Raw genomic sequence first — 24288 nt, 5'->3', positions numbered from 1 at the left:
AACAATGGTACATGCATAACCCAGTGGAATTGCTCATCAGCTCTGGGATTGGGGGTGGGAAAAGGAAGGGAAAGAACATTAATTATGTAACCATGGAAAATATTTTAAATAAATACATTTTTCAAATAAAAAAATAAAAAAGAGCTTAAGAGGAAAAAAAAGATTAATCTGCTAGCAATATGTAGGAAAATAAACTGAAAGAGAAGAGACATATTGAGAAGCCATCAAAATAGACTAAGAAAGAAGTAAAGGTTATTAAAATTAGTGGAGTGGTAATAGGAATGCTAATGAAGGGATTGGTCTGGTTTTTCAGATTTCATCAGTCTTTGGAACTCCAAGAGAGGTAAATCCTGTGTTAGCACAGGGAAGTATCTTCCCTCTAGAACTTTTCCCAAGGCACTTAGAAGCCAAGTAATTTGCCCGGGGTTGCAAAGCCAATATCAATCAGTAATTTACAAATATTGATTAAGTGCTTTCTATATGCCAGCAATTGTGCTAAGCATTTGGAATGCAAAGCAAAATTTAAAAAAAATTATCCCTGCCCTCAAAGAGCTTACATGAGAAAGACAGAAAATACATAAATTGCTGCACAGAAGACACAGAGTAAATAGAGAAGAGAAAAGGTCAGGCATAGTATAACAAAAATATTATCCAACTATATATCTGGATTCCTACTTACTCCCAGCTATCCCCCAGTCTACTCCCTCCCATCAGTAACTGAGAATTGACTTATGTATCAGCTCTTTAGGAAATAGAATTCAGTATGAGACAAAATAATTGAGAAGAAGAAAAGTTCTGGGTTTGGAGTCAAGACATCTTGAGTTCAAATCCTGCCTTTTATATGTATTACCAGCAAGGCCATAGGAAGTCACTTAATGTACACTTAGTTTCCTGGACAGTAAAACATTAGATTCAGAGTAAGAAGATACCCGATTTTGAATCGTGTCTCTGACACTTGATGGCAATATGACCATAGGCAAATCACTTTAAATCTCTTATTTTCTATTTCCTCATCTACAAAATGGAGATGGTGCCACCAGTAGTGCCTGTCCTGCACAGTTGATGAGAAGCCTACAAAGATGACACATCTGAGCCACTTTCCAAAGTTAAAGAGATATATAAATGACCATTTCTGACATTTTTTAAACACATGAAAGGCAGAGTCTAGTCAGTTTTCTACTCCAAAATGGTTGACTTCCCACAAAAGAGGGGGAATATTGGAGTTGCTGCCCAGTACCATTTTCTGCTAGTCCGATTGGTAATAGCAGTGCAACAATTCACATTCTGCTCCATGTTTCCCATGAGCAATAGAGGACAGAAGTTGGCTCAATGTGCTTAGCTCGTAATAGGATAGGCTGATGGCATATTGGAAATCCACATTTAAAATAAATCTCTCCTTTCTGTAAAGTGAGATAGCATCTACCAATATGGGTAATGAACATCTAACTTGAGTACAAGCAGAGGACTGGAGATGGGAGGCAAGGTAATTTCAGGTAGTTCAGCACATTTCCATTCACATCACAGAGTGTAATTTTTTTCCCCAGTAATTTTATTTCTTAGCAAAATCATTATTGGGAATATTGAACCACCTCACAGAGCCCTATTTACTCCCCTTATCTTTTCTCCGTCTTTCTTGATTAAAAGCTATGTGTGATATTTGTAGTTATCAAATATCAATATTTGGCATGGATTTGTGAAATGTAGATGAAAAAAAAAGTATGACCATTTCTGTAAAGGGCAAAACCTTAAGCAAATAGACTGCATTTCTTACAGGGGCTCCGAAGAGCAGCCACAAATTGCAGATGGGCTAGTCAGCAATGCAGCCCAGCAGTCTCTGCAGGATGGATTATTAGGTCACAAAATTAGATCCTGGATTTCATCAGGACACCCAGCTAACTTCAGGGAGGAAGGTGCCAGGAAAAAAAAGTAGAATTACCTAGCCTACTGCAGAACTTATATACAGTTGACTGAGACTTTAATAAATTTCCCTAAGGAATAAGTAAACTTTTTGAAATGTTCTGGAACAGACTAGGCCTCTTATGGGCCTAACGTATGCAAAACCAGAAAGCAGACATTGCTCTGTGTTGCCTTCCCTCCTGCCCCAATCTCCAAACCCTTTCTTGACTCCTTCAATCCAAGGTTTAATGTGAATTGTTGAGCTTTTAGTGCCAAGTGGATTAGTAGAAAGTGATAATGGACAGCAATTCCAAGACTACTTCTTTTGTGGGAAGCTGATGATTTTGGAGTAGAAGACTGACTAGACTCTTTGCTTTTCTTTCCTTAAAAATGTCAGAAATGACATTTCTATAGCCTTTAAACTCTGAAAGTACTTCGCCTATGTCATTTCTTGTGGGCTTTACATTAACCTTGTAAACGTTATATAAATTTCTTCTCACCAAGAACCATAGAGCAAATTTTAATCTGGTCTTACCCTCCCCATGTCTTGGACTTTTCCTTCCCACCAAGAATTTCCTATCTGGATTAAAAAAATTTTTTTTTAATCCTATGTGAAATTCTCTGAGGATATTGTTTTCTGTTGATAGCAGTAATGGGTACAGTGGATGGATGTTATAGTCCTCCTGAAGCCATTCATTCAATATTTATTGAGTGTCTACTTTGCATTATACCATCAATCTATACTTTAAAAATGTCTATTGAACTGAATTGAATTAAATGGAACTGAACTAAACTGAATTAAAGGCATCATAGGGTATACAAAGAATGCGATGTGGTCCCTATCCTCATGAAGATTTCATCCTAATAGGGAGATGAGACAAGTACACCAAAAACTATAGAGCAAGATTAAATCCAAAAATATAGTGGAGATAACAGAATTTCAGAGATGGAAAAGCTATCGAGTTGTACGTAATGTGACATGTTAGAAATAATTGATTACAGAATTAGGAGAGAGTTCAAACTGCAGATCTACAACATACAACCTATGTAAACTTCCTGAGGGTAGGGATATTCTTTTGTCTCTTTTTGTATCTTCATTGCTTAACACACCACCTGGCACATAGTTGATGCTTAAATGTTTATAGATTGATTGGTTGAGACAGATTAATTATCTGTTGTTTAGGACATCGATCTATTTATCTATAAAATTGGGTAATTGCTAATCCTTGGCTCCTCACTTTTACTCACCACACATATCCAGGCTGTTGCCAAATCTTATCATTCTGCCTTCACAACTTCATTGGAATATGTTCCTTTCTCTCCCTTGACATAGTCACCACCCCTTTAGTTTAGGTCCTCATCAACTCTTGCCTGGATTCCTGAAAAAATTTTCCAATTAGCCTCCTTGCCTCACTCCAACACATCTTCCTTTCAGTTGTCAAGTGATTTTCCTAAAGTTAAGGCTTAAGCATTTCACCTCTCTACTCAGTTAACTTCAGTGGCTTCCTATTACTTCCAGAATCAAATGTAAATTATCCTATTTAAAGCATTTAAAGATCTTCAAAACCTAGCCCCTTCTTACCTTTCCAATGTTCTTATACTTAACTTTCATTCATGTATTTTATGACTCAACTACACTGACCTACTTCACTAGAACATGGATTTATCATCATTAGGAAAGGAATTTTCCTCTCCAAAGAATCACGTATACCAATAAAATCACAGAGGTCTAGTTTTTAAAATTCATATTTACTCTCCTGGGTGCTATATCACTGGCTCATAATGAACCTGCAGTCCACTAGGATCCTTGGATTCTTTTCACACAAAATGTCATACAATGCATTACAAGAGTCCAGAAGAAGAAGAGACTACTTCTGAGTAGGAATGGGGGTGGGTGGGCATACTCAGTAGGCACTAAATAAATATTTAATTGAAAGTAGTTCTTCCTCACCTGACCTTTTAGCACTGAGATGGCCAGATGTGAAAATTAAACTGGAAAGAAGTTGAACACAAAGACCCAGGATCAGCATGAGGTTTCAGGGAAGCTGCCATTTGGCTACAAGAAGTATCTTTTGGCATCCCTCAATTGTTCAGACACATCTGTTTTCCTTAGGAAACACCTGCCCCAATTAGGAGCTGTCCATCGCTGAAGCTTGTTTGAGGAAAGTAGAGCTAACAAGGACACAAGAATGCTCACATCATTGTCAAATTGTACATAAATGCTTTGCTCAAATATTGTTGGATACATGGTTTCTTTGAGCTCCTGACTAGACTAAGACTCTCCTGCTCATTCCTGGCATCACCCTGCCACACAGGTCTTTTTCATGTTCTTGGTACTCCAACTCTACACCTCTTTAGTGGTTGTCCTCCAGGTCTGGAAAACTACCTTTTTCCCCCCCACATTCTGGATTTTGTGACCTCCTTTAAGATGTAGCTCAGATCCCACCTTGAGCAAGAGGCCTTTCCTGCTCCCTCCCACCCACTGCTAGTGCTTTCCTTATGGAACTATTACCCATTTACTGTGTGTATGTGTGTATGTGTTGTATTACATAGGAGTTTGTATGTTGTCATTGCCATTAAAATGGAAATTCCTCAAAGGCAGAAACCACATTTTGCCTTTCTCTGGATCACCAGAGCTTTGTACAGTATCTGGCACACATTAAGTGTTTTATAAATTCTTCTTGGATGACATAGCTATTCTTCTGGTCACAGTGCTTTGAACACAACATTTGCCTAATGAGTGTTAACTGGATGAAATGATATTCTGCTCCCTAGATGTGGATCAGGATCAACTCTAGTTAACATTGTATTTGTTATTATTATAATATTATTAGCATGTTAATAATATTATATATGAATATCATATTCAATATCATTGACTATAATATTCAAGTATCATATAGTTAGAACTAGGAGGGAAAATAGAGGTCATCAATTTCAACCTCCTGATTTTACAGTTGAGGACATTGAGGGTCAGAGAGGTTAAGTGACTTGCCTAAAGTTATGCAGGTCCTAAGTGGCATCTATTATATTACATTTTATATACATATATAAATATATATCTTCTGTTTCCTATTATATCTTCTGTTTCCAAATGCATCTCTCTTTCTCCTTGCTCCATAATGATGATCTTATAGCCACATTCTTCTGCTTCAAATAGATTACATCTTACTTCTGGCCCCTCATAAACTGAACATTTACCACTCTGGAATCTCCTGGCCCAATTGGACTGGCACCATGCTCACACAATTTCAGCCAGTTCCATGAAAGACTTTTTAACCATAGCCCATGGGCAGGGAGAATAGTCCAGTCATTCAAACATTCCCAGTTTTAGGCTCTAAATAACCCAACCAATAAGGTGTCAAAGCTTCTCTTGTTACCATAACTATCTTCCTTCCTTCCTCCACTGTATCAGAAAAAAAAAGTTCTCTTACTTTTTATTTTGCATTTGAAAATCAAGAAACTGCAAGAATAGAACTCTCCCCTGACTTCCTCCAAGGTCTGGACAAGTGCTTAGTATTTCATCCAGGCAATTCTCATTCACTTTAATCAGAATCACATGACTGAAATCAGGGGTGATGTTTTGAAGCTAAGAAATTTAAGCCTCCCAGTTTCACTGCTCTGAGTATCAGCTTCATCCTTCTGCTCTTAATGCTGTTATCTTGTCCTCACACTTGGTTTTCTACTGAATGAATGCCTAGCCTATGGAAAGGCATATTAGTAACAAGAAGTGGAACTAGCTGAGAAACCAAGAGCCCGCAGGGAGTCAGGACAGTGTCCCTGCCTAAGGCTAGCTCATGTGGAGGAAAGAGATGACAAAAACCCAGTTAATGCTGAGGCTTTCTCCAACCCCCAGCCTTCTGAGCAAGGAGCTCTGCATCTGGATGGAGAGAAGTCTCATGACTTTCTCTAGAAGACATAAATTCCTCAGGAAGTAGCAGAAGGATTTCTAATATTTATGATAATAGGATCGGTACATGTAATGAGTCAATGAGTGTGTCAACCCCACCCAAAAACCAATTGTCTAGAAAAGTCTCTAATAAATGCTGATCCAGTACATTCTTTTGTTTTACACTTATTAAGTTTCATCTCTGCAATAACTCTGTCAGAATGGAAACACGAAACCAGGATAATCATATATTAATAGATTTAGAGTTAGAAGAAACTTAAGAGGCCATCAGGTTCAAATTTTTACATTTTATAAATGAGGAAACTGGAACAGAGAATGGTTAAATAAGTTACTGAAAGTCACATAGGTAATAAGTATTCAAATCAGGATTTGAACTCAGATCCTCTACAAAGTCATTGCCTACAAAGTCAGTACCCCTTCCACCGGCAATATGGTGTTGTGAATGGGGCAGTGGACTTGGAGTTAGGAAAAAGTTGATTCAAATCCTGACACAGTCACTAGCTCTTACATTGAGCAAATCACTAAACTTCTTTTTGCCTCAGTATTCTCATCTGTAAAATGAGGGAGATGAGCCTGATGGACTCTGAGGTCTCTTCTAACTCTAACACTGAGTCTAAGTTTGGAAGGAGAGAACAATCAGTGAATTCACTTATTAAAGAGAATCATCAAGGGAAAGGACCAGAATGTTCACCTGGTAGAAGAAAGGGCAGGAAATGTGGCTTACTGTAAGGACCACTACATGGGGAGCCAGAAATCCTGAGTTCTAGGCACAACTCTATCATTTCCTATGGGCCTCTCCATGCAGAGGCAATGTGGCAAATGTTCAGAATATAAGACGGAAAGATCTGGCTTCAATCCCATGGGTGACACTAGTTGTATGACTATAAGAGTCATATGACAAACTCGGAGTCTCCACTTCCTCATCTGCAGAAATTAGAATATTAATATCTATGGCACCTAATTTGAGAGGTTATTGTGATCACCAAATGAAATAATGTATAAAAAGCATTTCACCGATCTTAAAGCATTACATAGATATCTTGTTATTATTCAGTTATTTCTAATCTTTAATCAATCCAAAAGCATTAATGTGTCATATAGACGTTATTACTATATCAAGCACATACAACTATATCTCAAGCAACATATAAATATGTAGAGATACAAGTTTGAAGTAAAAATTGTCCCTGACCTGGAAAAACTTGCATTCTGTGAAGATAATAACTAGTGAATAAATATGCATATAGAAAAGAGGAAGGGGAACTGGTAAAGATATCCAGTGGAAGGTAATGCTTGAGTTGAGTCTTGAAAGAATCAAGAGATTTTTTTTAAAACCCTTACCTTCCTTCTTGGAGTTGACTCCAAGGCAGAAGAGTGGTAAGGGCTAGGCAATGGTGTGACTTGCCCAGGGTCACACAGCTGGGAAGTGTCTGAGGACAGATTTTAATCCAGGACCTCCCGTCTCTAGGCCTGACTCTCAATCCACTGAACCACCCAGGTGCCCCCAAGAGATTTTTTTTAAGAGGTGAAGAAAAGGAGATAAAACATTGAAGGCATAAGGGAAGTCAGAAAAAAAAGCAAACGTGGAGATGACAGATGGGGCATTTTGATTGAGAAAGAGCAAGTAGGGCAATGTAGTTTGACCATAGAGATCGGGAAAAGAAGTTCTAGGTAAGACTCCTAAAAGTTGAAAAAGGGTCATATTGTGAAGAACTCAATGCCAAACAAAGGCATTTATATTTGATCCTAAAAGTTTAGACTTCCTGGAGTTTAAGGAGTAGGACAATAACAGAATTAGGACTCTATTAAAGGAAAATCTTTTTTGGTTGATTGGTTGGATGTTATCCTTCATACTCAAAGAGAACTAAACCATCATCATTGGTGATGTCTTTTGACTTGGGCATAAATTGGATTTAAGTAAGGCAGAGGTGCCCAAAGTCATCAGCCTTCCCACATCAACAAAGTCTAGTGGCAAGACAGAAGTCAATATGAAGTGGTGATGGCTTGGCATACAGTGAATTGCATTAGATTCTTTGCTGTCTAATCAAGCTCTAAGTACTCCACAGCACCTACTCCAGTCACCTTCATAGTCATTGAAACAAATTGTTATCATCTTCCCCTTCTGCCAAGAAAAGCCTCCACAAAAGTGCCTGAAGTAAACATCTCCCTAACTCACCATTGCTTTTGGGATCAGTCATTTACCCTCAACAAGATCTAGTCTGTCTAATGATCAAGTTTGAAAATTAAATCAAATTAGAAAATTACTTTTAGATGTATAAAAAGGATAGATTGAAATGGCAAAGACAAGACAGGAGACCATCAAGAAGTCTCTTCTTGGGAAATGAGTAGAACCAAGAGAACATCATACACAGCTACAGGTTTAATTCTTGAAGAATAAATTGTGACTTTTACCTCCAGAGAGTGAAATGAAAGATGGAAATATGAAAAATATAATTTGTATGAACATGACTGACTATGTCCCAGATGCTTCTGTAATGCATGGGGCAGGGGAAGGCTCAGACACTTGTGAATAAATTCTACTAATAATAAAAATTAAAAAGAAGACTATTTACATTCCCCAAGTGATAAATTGGCAAGGGACCTGAATAGGCATTTTCAGATAAAGAAATCAAAACTATCAATAAGCACATGAAAAAGTGTTCTAAATCTCTAATAATCAGAGAAATGCAAATCAAAACAATTCTGAGGTGCCATCTCACACCTAGAAGGTTGGCTAATATGACAGCAAAGTAAAGTAACAAATATTGGAGGGGATGTGGCAAAATTGGGACACTAATGCATTGCTGGTAGAGCTGTGAATTGATCCAACCATTCTGGAGGGCAATTTGGAACTATGCCCAAAGGGTGATAAAAGACTGTCTGCCCTTTGATCCAGCCATAGCACTGCTGGGTTTGTACCCCAAAGAAATACTAGGGGGGAAAATTTGTACAAAAATATTTATAGCTGCGCTCTTTGTGGTGGCAAAAATTTGGAAAATGAGGGGATGCCCTTCAATTGGGGAATGGCTGAACAAATTGTGGTATATGTTGGTGATGGAATACTATTGTGCTCAAAGGAATAATGAACTGGAAGAATTCCATGTGAACTGGAACGACCTCCAGGAATTGACACAGAGTGGAAGGAGCAGAACCAGGAGAACCTTATACACAGAGACGGATACACTGTGGTACAATCAAATGTAATGGACTTCTCTACTAGCAGCAATGCAATGATCCAGGACAATTCTGAGGGACCTATGAGAAAGATTGCTATCCACATTGAGAAAGAACTGTAGGAGTAGAAAAACAAAATAAAAACATTTGATTGGTCACATGGTTCGTTGGGGATACGATTGGGGATATAGACTCTAAATGATCACTATTGCAAAATTAATAATATGGAAATAGGTCTTGATTAATGATATATGTAAAACTCAGTGGAATTGCTTGTAAGCTATGGGAGAGGGGAAGCAGTAGGGGAGGGAAAGAACATGAATCATGTAGCCACGGAATTTTTTTCTAAATTAATTAATTAAATTTTTTTTTAAGAAGGCTATTTAAATCATCTGGAAAAAAATGATTAGGGCTGAACTACGATGTGAGGGTAGAGAACAGAAAGTATAAGACATATTGTAGGGCTAGAAATGATCAGATTTAACAAATTATTGAAAATATGAGGTGAATTATAGTAGAGAACTGAGAGTAACTCTGAGGTTATAAGCCTAGGTGACTAGGAGGGCAGTGTGCCCCTTAAATTAACAGGAAAGTTTGGAAGATAAATTTGGAGGGAAATGTGATTAATTCTATTTGGATTATTTTGAATTTGAGATACATAGGAGATCAGGTTTAATTTTCCAATGGTGATATGAAACTGCAGCTCAGGAGAGAGACTAGGAATATAATTATAAATGTGGGAATCATTTGAATAGAGATGATAATTGAACCCACTACAGTCAAAAGATTATCAAATGAGAGACAAAAGAACAGACACATTTAGTGGCCATGAAATGAATGAAGCTCCATTAAAGGAGACTCATGAGCATCAGAAAGGTGGGAGATAATGAAAAGAAAATAGTGTCAGAAAAAAAAAAAGAAAAACTGCAGAGAAGGAAAGAAAGATGTGAACTCAAAAAGATCAATAGGTTCTGCAATTAAGAAATAATTGATAATTTCAGAGAAAGCAGTTTCAATTGGATGATGAGATCAGAAGCCAGATGGCAGAGAGTTTAGAAAAGAGTGAAATGAGGAATGGAGGTACCAAATATAAAAAGCTTTTTGAAGGAATTTAGTTGAGAAATAGAGGAGAGAGATAAAATGAGGTTATTTGGAATGCAGGATATAGTGAGTGTATTTTAAGGATGGGAGAAATTTGGGACATGTTTGTAGGCATCAAGGAAGGAACCAATGGTTAGGAAGAGATTGAAGATTGTGGAAATGGGTTGGGGGTGATAGTGGGGCAGTCTTCTGAAGAAGAGAAGCAATAGGATCAAGAATTTATTTGAGGGAGGCAGCTAGGTTGGTCAATGAATTGAGAGTCAGGCCCAGAGACAGGAGGACTTAGGTTCAAATCTGCCTTCAGACATTTCCTAGCTGTGTGACCCTAGGCAAGGCATTTACCCCAACTGCTCAGCCCTTACTGCTCTTCTGCCTTGGAACTGAAACATAGTATTGAATCCAAGACAGAAGGCAAAGGATTTTTTTAAGAAAAATGTGTTTTAGAGAACTGGCTTCAGTAAGGATATGGGCCATATTTCATCAGAGACTGTATTAAAGAAAGACACAGTGGGAGTGATGTCAGAGGGATGAGAGAGCAAGACAAGGGGAGAAGATGAAGCTTGTGATGAATGTCCTCAATTATTTTTTTTTTGGTGATGTATGAGGCAAGATCCTCAGCCAAGAGTGTGGAGGGATGGGGAAATGATTCTTTAGGGTACATGAGGAGAGGAGAGAAGGTAGGAAATAGATGATGTGGTAAGTTGGATAGAGAATCAATTCAGGAAGAATAGAAGAATTATCTTGCCACTCATACGGCCTGACTGAACCTGCTGTTCAGTAGTTTAATTCATATCTGACTCTTCATGATCCTGTTTTGGACTTTTCTTTGTAAATACACCAGAGTGATTTGCCATCTCCTTCTCCAGCTCATTTTAAAGATGAGGAACTGAGGCAAACAAGGTTAAGTGACTTGCCCAGGATCACACAGCTAGTGTCTGAAGTCAGATTTGAATTCAGGGAGATGAGTTTTCCTGATCCCAAGCCCAATGCACTATCCACTGTGCCTCCTAGCTGTCCCCCAATTGTGATTAAATAATGTAAATTTGCAGTTGGTTCTCTTAGTTCAGTTTTGTGATTTCTAGGTCCCTCAAACAGTACATGAGAAGGAATGAAGGAGGCAAGGAGGCAGATGGTAAGGGCAAATCAGGATTGAAGTTTGGCACAATAAAAATGACAATAGGACAAAAGAGGGAAGCATTTAAAAGTGAATGATTGCTTTGACCTGAAAAAACTATTGAGATGTGAAGAAATTGGGAACATAGTGAAGATGAAGACAGGTAATTCCTGGACTATAGTAATTATTGGATAGAGGAATGTTGGGGAGTTCTTGAAAATGGAAATAGAGCACTTATGAGTAATGACAAGATGAAAAGAATGTCCATCTCTACACACATCTGAGGTGGAGAGAATTCATAACAACTGAGGAGACTGAAGACCTGAGAAATTGGGAGATCTGAAGTATGAGGTGTCTCAAAAGTCTTGGTGTTTAAGAGTTTAACACTGCACTAATACTTCTGGGATATGCTACATTTTAAAGTCTCATAGTATGAGGATGGAGCAGTTAGGTAACACAAGGGATAGAACACTGAGACTGGAATCAGGAAGGCTTGAGTCCAAATCTGGTCTTAGATACATACTACCTATATGGCTCTGGGGTAAGTCATTTAACCATTTGCCTCAGTTTCCTCATCTGTAAAATAGGCTGGAGAAGGAAATTGCAAACTACTCTAGTATCTCTGCCAAGAAAACTCCAAATCGGATGATGAAGATCCAGACCTGACTGAAGTAGTTGAACAACAAAAGTAATAAGGGTAAAAGTTGGGGTGGAGAAGGGAGAAGGCATTTTTGAGCCAGGCACTGAACTCATCTGGAAAAGAATGGGAATATCCTGAAGATTAGGAGATAATGGGCACCAAGATCTAGGCTGGGTGATAAATTTGTAAAGAGTGCACCTTAAGGCAAGAGACATTTCAGAGTAATGGTTGTAATAAGAGAGACTGGAAATTGCAATGGGAAGCAAGAAGTATTCTGATTCTCCCACTGGTCACAGGGAAGTAGGGGTATGAGATAAGGCAGTGATGGCTAACTTTTTAGAGACTTTGTGTCCAAACTGTGACCCTCATATGTATATGAGTACCCCACCCCATATCCTAGACAGGGAAGGGAGGAAGCCATCCCTTGGGCTGCTGGGTAGAGGGGTGGGTCATGTAAGAAATGTCCTCAGGTGCCTCCCTGTGGAGAGGGGGAGGAGAGCAGCCCCCTCTGACACATATGCCATAGGTTCACCAACACAGAGATAAGGTGTAAATGATAGGGGAAAGGATGTCCAGAGGCATAATGTCATTAGCAGAGTTCAGTGAATGCCAGAATACAAAAGCAGGAAGAGAGAAAAATGTCCAAAGTAAAAGGAAATTTGTTAATTTTAAACCTAATTATAATTACAAAACTTGTCAGTTACAAACTTCTTGTTTTCAATGACAAAACTAGTTTGTTAACTACGAATAAGTAGGGATCCCGGAATCCCACAGTGGAAGGAATGGCCATATCTGGTGGAGCACATTGATGGAACAGACTTAAAAATTAATGGGGAATGAGGCAACAGACCACTGAGGTTTATTCCATCTGGTCCTCATACTGTGAGTAAAAATTTGGTTCATTTTCAAAGAGCAGAAGGCAAACTGTTATGATTTCTTGACCATACTCTATAGAGAATCATTGTGGAAACATGACCTTTAGCCACTGATCACCAATATCACAGAATTTTAGAGTTAGGATAATTTTAGAAATTATTGAGACTCATGTCCTTAATTGGTAGATGAAGAAAATGAGCATCATAAAGGTTGAGGGACTTGCCCAAAGTGTTACAGAGTTAATAGCAAATTCAAAAATTAGACTAGAATCCAGGTTTCCTGATCTTTATTATGGATTACAAAAGGCATGATAGTACAGCAGAAAAAAAAAACAGATTCTAAAATCAGAAAACCTGAGTTCGAATCTCACATGACACTTTCTTCTAATATGAACTTAAACGAATAATTTTAACCTCTCTGAGACTCCCATTCCTTATCAGAAAAATGGAATGGAGTGGCAAGATTTAGTTTCTAAAGTCACTTCCAGATTAGCTTTCTGGTTTTTATATACATATACTATATAACCTAAAAATTACTTAAAGCTATTGGACTAAGACATTCAACTCCAGCCAATTCCAAATAAAAATTAAAATAAAGACTGAGGGAGAGAAGAGTAAGGAAGTATACACTGTGAAGCTTCCAATTTAGATTTATATGGATATCCTTTCCATGCATCCAGAGTCATTTGTGTCAAATTCCAAAAGGTGGCAGCATTTGATTAAATATTTATTTTCTGCTAAGGCTGCACTATTGTATATTCCCTCATAAATGAACAAAAATAAATAAATGCTGAAAGCATTTAGCAGAACCAGATGATAAGTTCCAGGCAGCTAAACTAATAACCCAAACGACAGGAAACTAGGAGTATCAGAGAAGAGCTTACCTAGGAATCCCTGTGGGCTCATCAGCCTATATTATTTTAGAGATGGGAGGGAAAAGGTAATTCCAGAAGCAGGTACCCTAGAGACCACCCACTCCCCTCTCACTAGGTTCACAGTGTTCTTTTCCAAAGAAGGTTATATCATCCCTTCTTTCAAGTTCCAATCCAATGATGACTTGCACTTTTCTAATCTTTGCAAAACTACTCCCATCAAACAAAAATTTTCCCAACTTCCCAAAATTATTTGCTATTTGGCAAGGACTACATCAATTTGGAAAGGCTTTGAGAAGAGGTCTAGCTATGAGCTGTAATGTTTTTCATTTGCTACTATTCTAAGTACAAAAGCAGCTACATGGCACAGTGGATAGAGTGTAGGGCCTGGAGACAGGAAGAACTGAGTTCAAATCTGGATTCAGATAATGCCTTGATGTTTGACCTTGGACAAGTTACTAAAGCCAGTTGTCCTCAGTTTCCTCATCTGTAAAATGAGCTAGAGAAGGAAATGGTCAACCACTCCAACATCATTATCAAGAAAATCCCCAAAGGTTGTTTGTTTGGTGGTTTTTTTTTTTCCCACATAGCCAGGCATGACTGAAAAGGATGCAGCAACAACAACCAAAGTCAGAGGGGTCCACCATCTGGCCAGCTAAAAGTGTGAGAAATTTTTCAGCCATAGCAAGTCTCAAAAGTAGCTAGGACCATTTTCTTCCACTCTTCTTCCTTGAAGTGTTGAGTCCTTGAAGAAATGAAGAAGTCCCCAAAAAGGGCTTCTATGAGACCCTGCACTTTTTAAAGCAAGAATTCTTTATTTTCATGTAAATTACTTCAACAGCATAATAGAAACAGTAATCATTCCTATCAAGTGAATAGGTATTCTTGCTTCACGTTTGGCAATATTTCCAGGGGAAACACTGCATTTTTTAGGGAAAGAAGCTAAAATAAGACATTTTTCATTGTATAAATATCAGAGGGGGAAGTGAAAAGAGACCAAACAGTTCAGGAAGACCTTAGTTCAAGGCCCACCTCTGATATATATGGGCTGTGTAATGCAAGGCAAGTCTCTAAGAAGCAGCTAGGTGGTGTAATAGATACAGAGCAAGACCTAGAATTAGGAAGACCTCAATTGAAATTTAGTCTCAGACACTTACTAGCTATGTATCACCCTGAACAAGTCATTAACCTCTGCCTTGGTTCCTTATTTGTAAATGAGGATTATAACGGTACCTACCTCCCAGGTAGTTTTTTTTTTTAGAGTAAAAGGAGATAATTGCAAATGTAAAGCAGTATATAAATCCCATTATTACTATTATTATTATTATTTTGTTATTCTCTTAAACTTTCAATGACTCAGATAATTTTCTCATATTATAAGTTGGAAATCACTTACTAAACTCTATTGGCAAAGGAGATTTCCTTATCAGAAATTCTTTACATTAATGAAATCACATCTCCAGACCTGTCTCCCCAATCCTGAAGATTTTCACCCATGCCCACTTAGTATCACATCTTTCTTCTTAATGTGAGAAATAGCCTGACAGAGCAGATAGAAAGCTAGTCTCAAGGCCAGAAAGACTTGGGTGCGGTGCTGCCTGTGAGTGACCAACTGGGTGACCCTAAGCCAATTATTTAAGTTCTCAGGACTCTCTAGGCAAATCCTCAAGACTCTAAGTTGTAGCAAATGCACTGATCTGCATTGGTTTCCACATATTCTCTACCACTGAAGGCACTGAATCTCTATTCCTTCCTAAAGGTTCCAGGTCCTTTATCTTTTGTGAGGATGGGATGAATGGCTGGGGAATGAAGAAAGTGGTGGAAGAGGCAGGACACTCAGGTAACTAAACAGAGACCAAGTGGCTCAATAATTTATCTACCTTCACACGCTTGCCAAGGGCAGCTTGGAAAGACCCAGATGTTTACTCCCCCAAGATGTATCTTTATCTTAGAGAGCTGTAAAGCTCAGCTTCTGAGCACACCTCTGCTGGCAAGAAGCCATCAGAAAAGATGATGCTTCACACAAAAAGGCTAAATTTCTCAGGAGGGGTTGCTTCTAGGAGACACCTTCCAAACCAGAGAGAGAGTCAGTGGTCAGAAATAGCAGTGGGGGGCACATAAAGTTCCATGAGTAGAGAGTAGAGTGAAATAACAGGGTCTGAGAAATCATTCCCTCCTAGTGCAGCCAAGGACCATAAAGCCTCTAATAACGCAACTAACTACTGCAAACCTCACTCTGGAGAGGACTATAGAATTACCATGATAAAGTAGAGGTGACACCTTAATAGGTTTTAAAGTTAGACCAGCTGCCCTAGCAAACCTTTCCCTCAATAGCCAAGAACCTCCTGTCCATTGCTTAATGGGAAGGAATATATTACATTTGGAGAGGGGGTGTCCAACAACAATGATACATGCCTGTTTACTATGAAAGTGGGAAAGGTGGGGATAGGGTGGAGGGGGGGAGTAGAAGAGAGAAAGGAGCTGGCACTACTATCTTCCTAGCACTCTGGCCTGGGCACCTGATGTCAGTATTTATTTATGGTGCCCTAAGAGAAACAGAGGTTCACTTTTTCTGTTTTACTTTCTGGAGGAAGGGTCATCATATGCTCTTTAAAGAAAAAATTATTGTTTATATCATATTTATTTCTGAATCCCCTACCCCTTAGTGAGTGTTTCCTTATAACAAAGGTTTTCTTAAAAACATTTTAACAAAATGAAGTGATTCTTTGACTTCCTGAAAGTGTAAATAACATTCCACACCCAGAGTCCCACAAGCTGTCCAATGAAAGGAAATAGGAATACTTTCTTACCTCTTCCATAAAAACTTGAGTAATAGTCAATATGGCATCATCAAGAATGGGGGGAGGAGGTTCCATACGAATCTCATTTCTTTTTTTCACAATATTAGTGAACTAGTAGAGGGAAAGATTCCTGTTGATTTACTTTTGATAAAACATGTCATACTAGTCTTATAGACAAGATGGGGAGATGTGGACTAGACAATAAAACAGTCAAGGGTATTCAGAGTTAGTCAGATAGTTGAATTTAAAGAGTGGCTATTCAATTGGAGGGGATGTGGCAAAATCAGGACATTAATTCATTTCTGGTGGAGTTGTGAATTGATGCAACCATTCTGGAAGGCAATTTGGAATTACACCAAAGGGCAATAAAAGACTGCCCTTTGATCCAGCCATAGCACTTCTGGGTTTGTACCCCAAAGAGATAATAAGGAAAAAAGACTTGTACAAGAATATTCATAGCTGCACTCTTTGTGGTGGCAAAAAATTGGAAAGTGAGGGGTTGCCCTTCAATTGGGGAATGGATGAACAAATTGTGGTACATGTTGGTGATGGAATACTATTGTGCTCAAAGGAATAATAAAGTGGAGGAATTCCATGGGAACTGGAATGACATCCAGGAATTGATGCAGAGCGAAAGGAGCAGAACCAGGAGAACATTGTACACAGAGACTGATACACTGTGGTGCAATCAAATGTAATGGATTTCTCCATTAATGGCAAATCAATGATCCTGAACAATCCAGAGGGATCTATGAGAAAGAACACTATCCACATTCAGAGAAAGAACTGTGGGAGTAGAAATGCAGAAGAAAAACAGCTGCTGGATCACATGGGTCAATGGGGATATGGGTAGGGATGTAGACTCTAAAGGATCACCCTACTGCAAAATATCAATAATATGGAAATAGGTCTTGATCAATGACACATGTAAAACCCAGTGGAATTGAGCGTCAACTACAGGAAGGACAGGGAGAGGGGAGAGGGGAATAGAATATGATTTTTGTAACCAAGGAATAATGTTTGAAATTGACCAAATAAAATTAAATATTAAAAAAATAAAGAGTGGCTATTCCGAGTTCAAAAATTAATTTTGAACTATAATAATTTTTATCCAAAACCTTTCTTAACCCTGGGATTTAGAAAGTTAGCCAGCTTCCAAGTCAAAGTAATTTACTCCTCAACCTCAGGGCATCTCATCTGGACTCACTTTGTCACAGGTATGTTTATCTGTTAAAAAAAAAAAGAACTATTTGGGGTAATGAAGCCAGAAAGCTGTAGCCATCATTTTAGATCAGAGTGACCCAGCCAAGTATTGGAAAGGAAAGGGCTTCTTGGTGTCCTTAAAACTATCCTTTTCCTGTGATGAAGTAATGAGGGAGGAGTTGAGGTCTTTAGGCCCATCTTCTCAGTGACAATTTTCCAATCAGAGATGTCTTGGGGAGGGATTAAGTGGTGAAATAGCAAGCCATATCATATATATTGAACTGCACCACAGAACTCACTATCTTGCTCCTCTCATTTGCCCTACTTAAGCTCCTTGGCCTCGGATTATAGAGGGAGTCTCCTTGCTGGTTTAGTTTGTTTTGAGTGGTCAATTAATAAATTAACTTAAACTTAATACATACTTCCTCTTAAGAAATTCAATCCAAACAGAGTTCCCCAGTGGAGTACCTCAGGAATCTTTGCAGGGATTGGATTGGGGTTGATGCTCTTTAACATTTTTACCAATTACTTGTATAAAGGCATAAAAGGTCCACTCCTCCACTCTGAAGATAACACAAAGCTTGGAGAGAGAGCAAATACAATGGATGAGAGTCAGATTTCAAAAAGGACATGACATGCTAAAACACAAGTCAGTCAAATCTGACTAGTTCCATATTTTTGGATAGCCAATGAGTTATGAATGGATTTTAAATTTCCAAGTAAAGTTTTATGATCTTTACAAATATAGAAAACATTCTTAGCTCTTCAGATCTTGAAAAAATGACAGGCTTGATTTGGCTCTTGGGTAATTGGGTGATATGCGAGAGCATCAAGCTAAATCTAATAGGAGGGAATTTAATCAAAATAAAGTCTTGCACACTTAACAGATTGAGTGTTATGGCAAAAAGGGGAAATGACAAATGTTGGGGAGGATATGAGAAAATTGGAACACTAATGCACAAAAAGGTTATAAAACCATGCATACCTTTTGATTCAGAAATACAAGTACTAGGTATATATATCCTAAAGAGATTTTTTTTAAAAAGGAAAAAGACCTATATGTACAAAAGTACATATAGCATCTCTTTTGTGGCAAAGAATTAGAAAATGAAGGGATGTTCATCAATTGGGGAATGATGGGATAAGTTATGGTATGACTCTAATGGGATACAATTGTGCTATAAGAAATGATAAGCAGGAAAATCTGGAAGACTTAAATGAATTGATGCAAACATAAGTAAGCATAACTGCAGAACCAGGAGAACAGAGTATACAGTTACAGCAATATTGTATTATGATCAACTGTGAATGTCTTAGTTATTTTCAGAAATACATCATAAGACAATTCTGAAGGACTCATGATGAGAAATGCTGTTCCCCTCAAGACAAAGTCTAAATGTAGATCAAAGTATGGTTTTTTAAAGTTTCTTTGTTTTTGTGGGGATTTTTTGGTCTGTATCTTCTTTCACAAAGTTACTAATATGGAAATATGTCTTGCATGATTATACAAATATAACCTATAGCAAATTGTTTGCCTTCTCAAGGAGGGGAGAGGAGAGAGAGAGAGAGAGAGAGAGAGAGAGAGAGAGAGATGGAGAGAATTTGGAACTTAAAATTTTTTAATGAATGTTTAATTTTTTAAAAATGTAATTGGGAAAAAAATAATTTTTAAAAAGAGTATCTGGAGGAAGGCAACCAAGTAAGTGAAGAGTCTTGAGACTACAACATATGATAAGCAGAAGGAATTTGGCATAATTAGCTTAGAGAATAGAAGATTTGGGGGTGGGGCATAGTAATAACTGTCTCCAAGTATTTCAATAACTGGAATAGGAATAGGGATTTAATTTATTCTGTTTGTTTTCAAAGAAAAACTAGAATTTACAAGTAGAAGTTAATAAAAGAGAAAATTTAGGATTTAGGAAAATTAATGTCAGGAAAAACTTCCTAAACAATTATTGCCCAAATACCTAAACTTTATGTAGAGCTTTGAGATTTGCAAAGCACTTTATTTATATATGTGTACATTTATATGTGTATGTGTATACACACACACACACATCTCATTTGATATTCACAATAATTTTGTGAAATTGGTACTATAATACTCGAATTATCCTTGTTTTACAGATAGAAGATGATGGAGGTTAAATGACTTATTTCAAGGCACAAAGTTAATAAATGCCTGAGTCTGAATCTGGACCCAGGTCTTCCTGCACAAATCTAAGGCTCTGTCCTATACCATATCGCCTACAAAAGTGGAAAAGGCTGCCTTGTAAGGTGCTAAGTTGTACTCTCAACACACACACACACAGAGTCTTCAAGTAGAGATTTTATGACCATTTCTTAGGTATATTATAGTATTCCTCTTGTGTTTGGGATAGGCTATTTAGCCTTTGTAATCTCTTTGTGTTTTCTGGCCATAAAATGGGTATAAAATGATTCATATTATATGCATTACAAAGTTGCTTTGAGGACAGTACTTGATCAAGAGTAAAGCATTGTATAAATGGATTAATTTGGGCACCATTATTTTCATCTCATAGTTTAAACTATGAACTATCTTCTTTGGGGGTGACTGCTCTGCTAAGGGACCCACCAAAAAGGTTTAACCTGAGTCTCAACCAGAGGTGAAAAGCTATGCACTTACTGATCTGCCAAGGAGGAAGTTGAAAGCAGTGAAATAACTTGGAGAAAGGGAATGGGTCAAATCCTGAGTCCACAGGTCCTGTGCACTACAAAGTCAATGGAATCAATCATGTGATATGGATGGTATGACCATGGTGAGTGGAGTTAATTGATTTTAGACTGTATAAATAGGAATATAATGCAACACAATGCCAAAGTACATAATAGGTGCTTAATAAATGTGTTGGTTGAATAATAAAGCCATCTAGTATCTTGATAGTCTTATAAATGGATTGCTATGTGTTTTATCATTTGATCCCTATAATTAAATTCTCATTTTGCAGATGATGAAACCGAAGCTGAGAGAAGCTAAATCACTTGCTGTGGGTCACACAGCCAGTTAGTGTCTAAAACAGCATTTGAACTTTGATTTTCCTGTTTCCAAATCCACCACTCTATTCACTCTTCCACCCATAGGTTTGATTATAGTGCTAGGAAAGTGACAGCCAAATAGCATGTGGAATATTATACCTTATCATGAGCACCATATTTTTAGAAGTATATTAATGATCGTGGAGGCAGCTAGGAGGGTCTATGGATAGAGCACTAGGTCTGGAGTTAGGAAGACCTGAATTCAAATGTGACCTCGGGTACTTATTAGCTGTATGACCTTGAGCATGTTGGTTAACCTTATTTATCTGAGTTTCCTCATCTGTAGAAAGAGTGGGAGAAGGAAATTGCCAACACTCCAGTATTTTTACCAAGAAAACTCCAAAAAAGGTCACAAAGAGTCAAACACAACTGAAAGACTTTAACAAGCTGGAATGTATCCAGAGGGTAACAAATATAAGAGAATTAGAATGCATGCCAGAGAAGGATTGAGTGGAAGGAATTTTGAATTAGAGCTAAAAAGAAGATTTTAGGAAAACATGACTGGTACCTTCCAATGTTTTATGGATGTGAAGAGTTAGGTTTGTTCTGCTTAGCCCTAGAAGACAGAATTAGAACCACAGGTCTAGGATCAAGAAACCAGATTTCAGATCATCATATGTTATATAAACAACATCTTTATATAAATTAAGGTTCTTAAAAGTGTAATTGAGGGGTAGCTTGTGACTCAGTGGATAGAGAACAGAGCCTGGAGATGGGAGGTCCTAGATACCAGTCTGATTTCCAACACTTTCAGCTGTGTGACCCTGGGCAAGTCTCTTAATCCCAGTTGCCTAACTCATGCCACTCTTCTATCTTAGAACTAATACTTGTTATCAATTTTAAGACAGAAGGTAAGGGTTTTAAAAAACAAATCATCAAAAAAGTGGGCTTGGGCTCTGGGTGGGTAGTGAGTTCCCTATTACTAGAAGGGCCTGAAGATGACCATATTGTAGAGGAGCCTGATGCAAAAGCTTGGAGTTGAGACTGGATGATGCCTAAGGTGCCATCCAAATTTAAGATTCTCTAATTATATGAAAAGAGAAGATGCTAAGCATGGGATCCAGACACCAGACAGTGCCTCTAGGGATATGCAGACTGCTCAAACTCTCAAGATTCTCTCATAATAGTGTCTGCTCTCTCCTCCCTTAAGATGCCAATAACAGCAGATGGCCATTTTAGTCACCCCCATGGGAACTTTATTCACTGAGCTATTTCCCTAATGAAAATGCCAGCTAAGGGTTTAAATAGAACTATTGGAATGATAAGTTGAATGGAGCCTTGCAATGAAGGAGTCTTGACTTCCAAAAGTTCATAGAATTTTAAATGTGAAAGGGACCTTAAAGGTCATATCATCCAACCTCCTCACATTTCATAAATGAGACAAGGAAGAAGCAGAGAATAATGCCCCATGCTCACAGGTAGTCAGTGGCAAAGTCAAGACTCAAAGACCAGCATTATTACTGCTATATTATTTTTATAATAACTGAAATGCACATAAGACTTTTAAATTATCAAAACATTTTATACATTTCTCTTATCTGAATCTTACTATAATCTGGTAAAATAGACACTAGAGCTACATTTTGTAGATGATAATGACAACAGCAGCAATAAAAACTAGAATTTACATATCCCTTTAAGGTTTCCAAAGGACTTTATGAATATTATCTCATTATATCCTCACAACAACCCGAGAAGGTAGGTGCTATTATTATCAGCCCCATTTTACAGATGAGAAAACAGGCTCAGGTAGAAAAAGTAAATTGTCCATTATTCACAGCATCATACATTTAAATACAGAAGGAATCATAGAGGCCATAGAATCCAACCTCTTCATTGTTTGTTGTTGTTTTCAGTCATGCCAGACTCCTCATGACCCCATTTTGGGTTTTCTTGATGAAGGTATTGGATGGGGTTTGCCATTTCCTTCTCCAGCTCATTTTACAGATGAGGAAACCAAGGCCAACAGGGTTTGATGAGGAAAGTGTTTGAAGTCATATTTGAACCGAAAACTTCCTTCCTTGAGTCCAGTACTCTCCACTACACCACACTGTCCCTCTGTATAATTATTGGTGATAGGAAAAAGGGCTTTCAGAAAGGGAAGATGGGTGACAGATTAGGCTGTACTGGTGCTTTCCCCTACCATGCCTCTATATGATTCAAAGAGTTCTACAACACCAGAACCTTATTATGCATCTAGTCCAACTCCTTAATTGTACAGATAGCACAACTGAGGCCAAAGAGGTGACATTATTTTTTCAAGGTCACCTAAATGGGTAGCAGCAGAAGCAGACACTACAATGAAGTCTCCCGATTCTTGATCTGCTGATATTTCTACTTTCCTATATGAAAGTGTATTCAGAACATCCTTTTCCATATTATCTAAATGCAAAATAATCATTTTTGACAATTTAGATCATTCGAAACAGTTACCAAATGCTCCTTTTCCTCCCATGAAGGTGACCAAGCCCCCTTTAAACATTGTTCATGCCAACCTGACAACATGACATCAACCAATCCTGAAGATGCTAAACTGCCCCTTTTAGCACATGGCAGGTGAAGGACTCTGGCTAGTGGCATCACCTTCTATCACAGCCCCTCCAGCTCTGGTCCCCCAGGGGAGTTGAGTTCTCCCCCGGGTAGCTCTCAGATTTCTCATCAGGTTGCACAGGATGAGAATCTATCCCCAGCTGTTTCCTAATCAGAAACATGTGAGATCTGTGGAACATTTATTCAGCTCAAACACAGTTACTCCTCCAGCTAGCTCAGTTTCAGGTAAAACCACTCTTGATGATTGATGACTGAGGCACAGGCAGCTGAAAAGGATGCAAAAGTAGTTACAGAATCTAATCTGTTCAGCAAAATGCTTCTACTTACCGGACCTTGAGGACTGTTCTTGGCACTGGAAGTGAGCACAGAATTGTCAGATTTATAGTCCTAGAGAGAAGGGGGAAAAGAAACCCAAGTTGAGGGCAGCGATTTGGTTTGGCATAACTCAGTTTTGAATGTGCCCCAAAGAGCTTGGTGAACAGCATTGGGGAGCCCTCTCTCTGACCACTGACCTTCCACCTCCAAAGGGGGCAGTCCTGAGGTCCTAGAAGGATGCAGCTGAGATAAAGCGAGGTACCAGAATGAGGGCTAAGTTCTTGTTTTTTGGCATGTCCCTTTGTGAACCCATTCAAGGTTTTTTGTTGTTGTTGTTGCTGCTGTTGTTTTTTAAACCCTTTCCTTCTATCTTAGAATTAATACTATGTATTGGTTCCAAGGCAGAAGAGTGTTAAGGGCTAGCCAATGGGAGTTAAGTCACTTGCCCAGTCACATGGCTAGGAAGAGTCTGAGATCAGATTTGAACTTAGGACCTCCCATCTCCAGGCTTGATTCTCTATCCACTGAGATACCCAACTGCCCCCCATCCGAAGTATTTTTGGCAAATATATTGGAGTGGTTTCACACTTTCTTCTCCAATTCACTTTATATATGAGAACACTGAGGCAAACACAGTTAAGTGACTTCTCCAAGGTCACATAGCTAGTAAATATATGAGGCTGGACTTGAACTTCAGTCTTCCTGACACCATACCTAGTGCTTTTCCCACTGTGCTCATGTAGCTGCCTGATTTCTATTCTGGTTCACAGGTAAGTATAG

The 24288-nt window shown here is 38.3% G+C and overlaps 1 protein-coding gene across 4 annotated transcripts in view; it reads right to left on the bottom strand.

Moving 5' to 3' along the window:
- RBFOX1 (RNA binding fox-1 homolog 1) overlaps positions 1-24288 on the bottom strand; it is a 2817840-nt gene that overhangs the window by 2368232 nt on the left and 425320 nt on the right. For all 4 annotated transcript variants that reach the window (XM_056804034.1, XM_056804033.1, XM_056804032.1 and 1 more), the window contains exon 3: positions 23521-23580. In XM_056804034.1, the coding sequence (XP_056660012.1) occupies positions 23521-23580 (60 nt within the window). The remainder of the gene's footprint in view (positions 1-23520; positions 23581-24288) is intronic.

This window comes from Monodelphis domestica, chromosome 7, assembly GCF_027887165.1.
Source record: "Monodelphis domestica isolate mMonDom1 chromosome 7, mMonDom1.pri, whole genome shotgun sequence".
NCBI classification, from domain to species: domain Eukaryota; kingdom Metazoa; phylum Chordata; class Mammalia; order Didelphimorphia; family Didelphidae; genus Monodelphis; species Monodelphis domestica.
The sequence above is the reverse complement of the archived record's forward strand: the minus strand, read 5'-3'. Positions and strand labels throughout refer to the sequence as shown.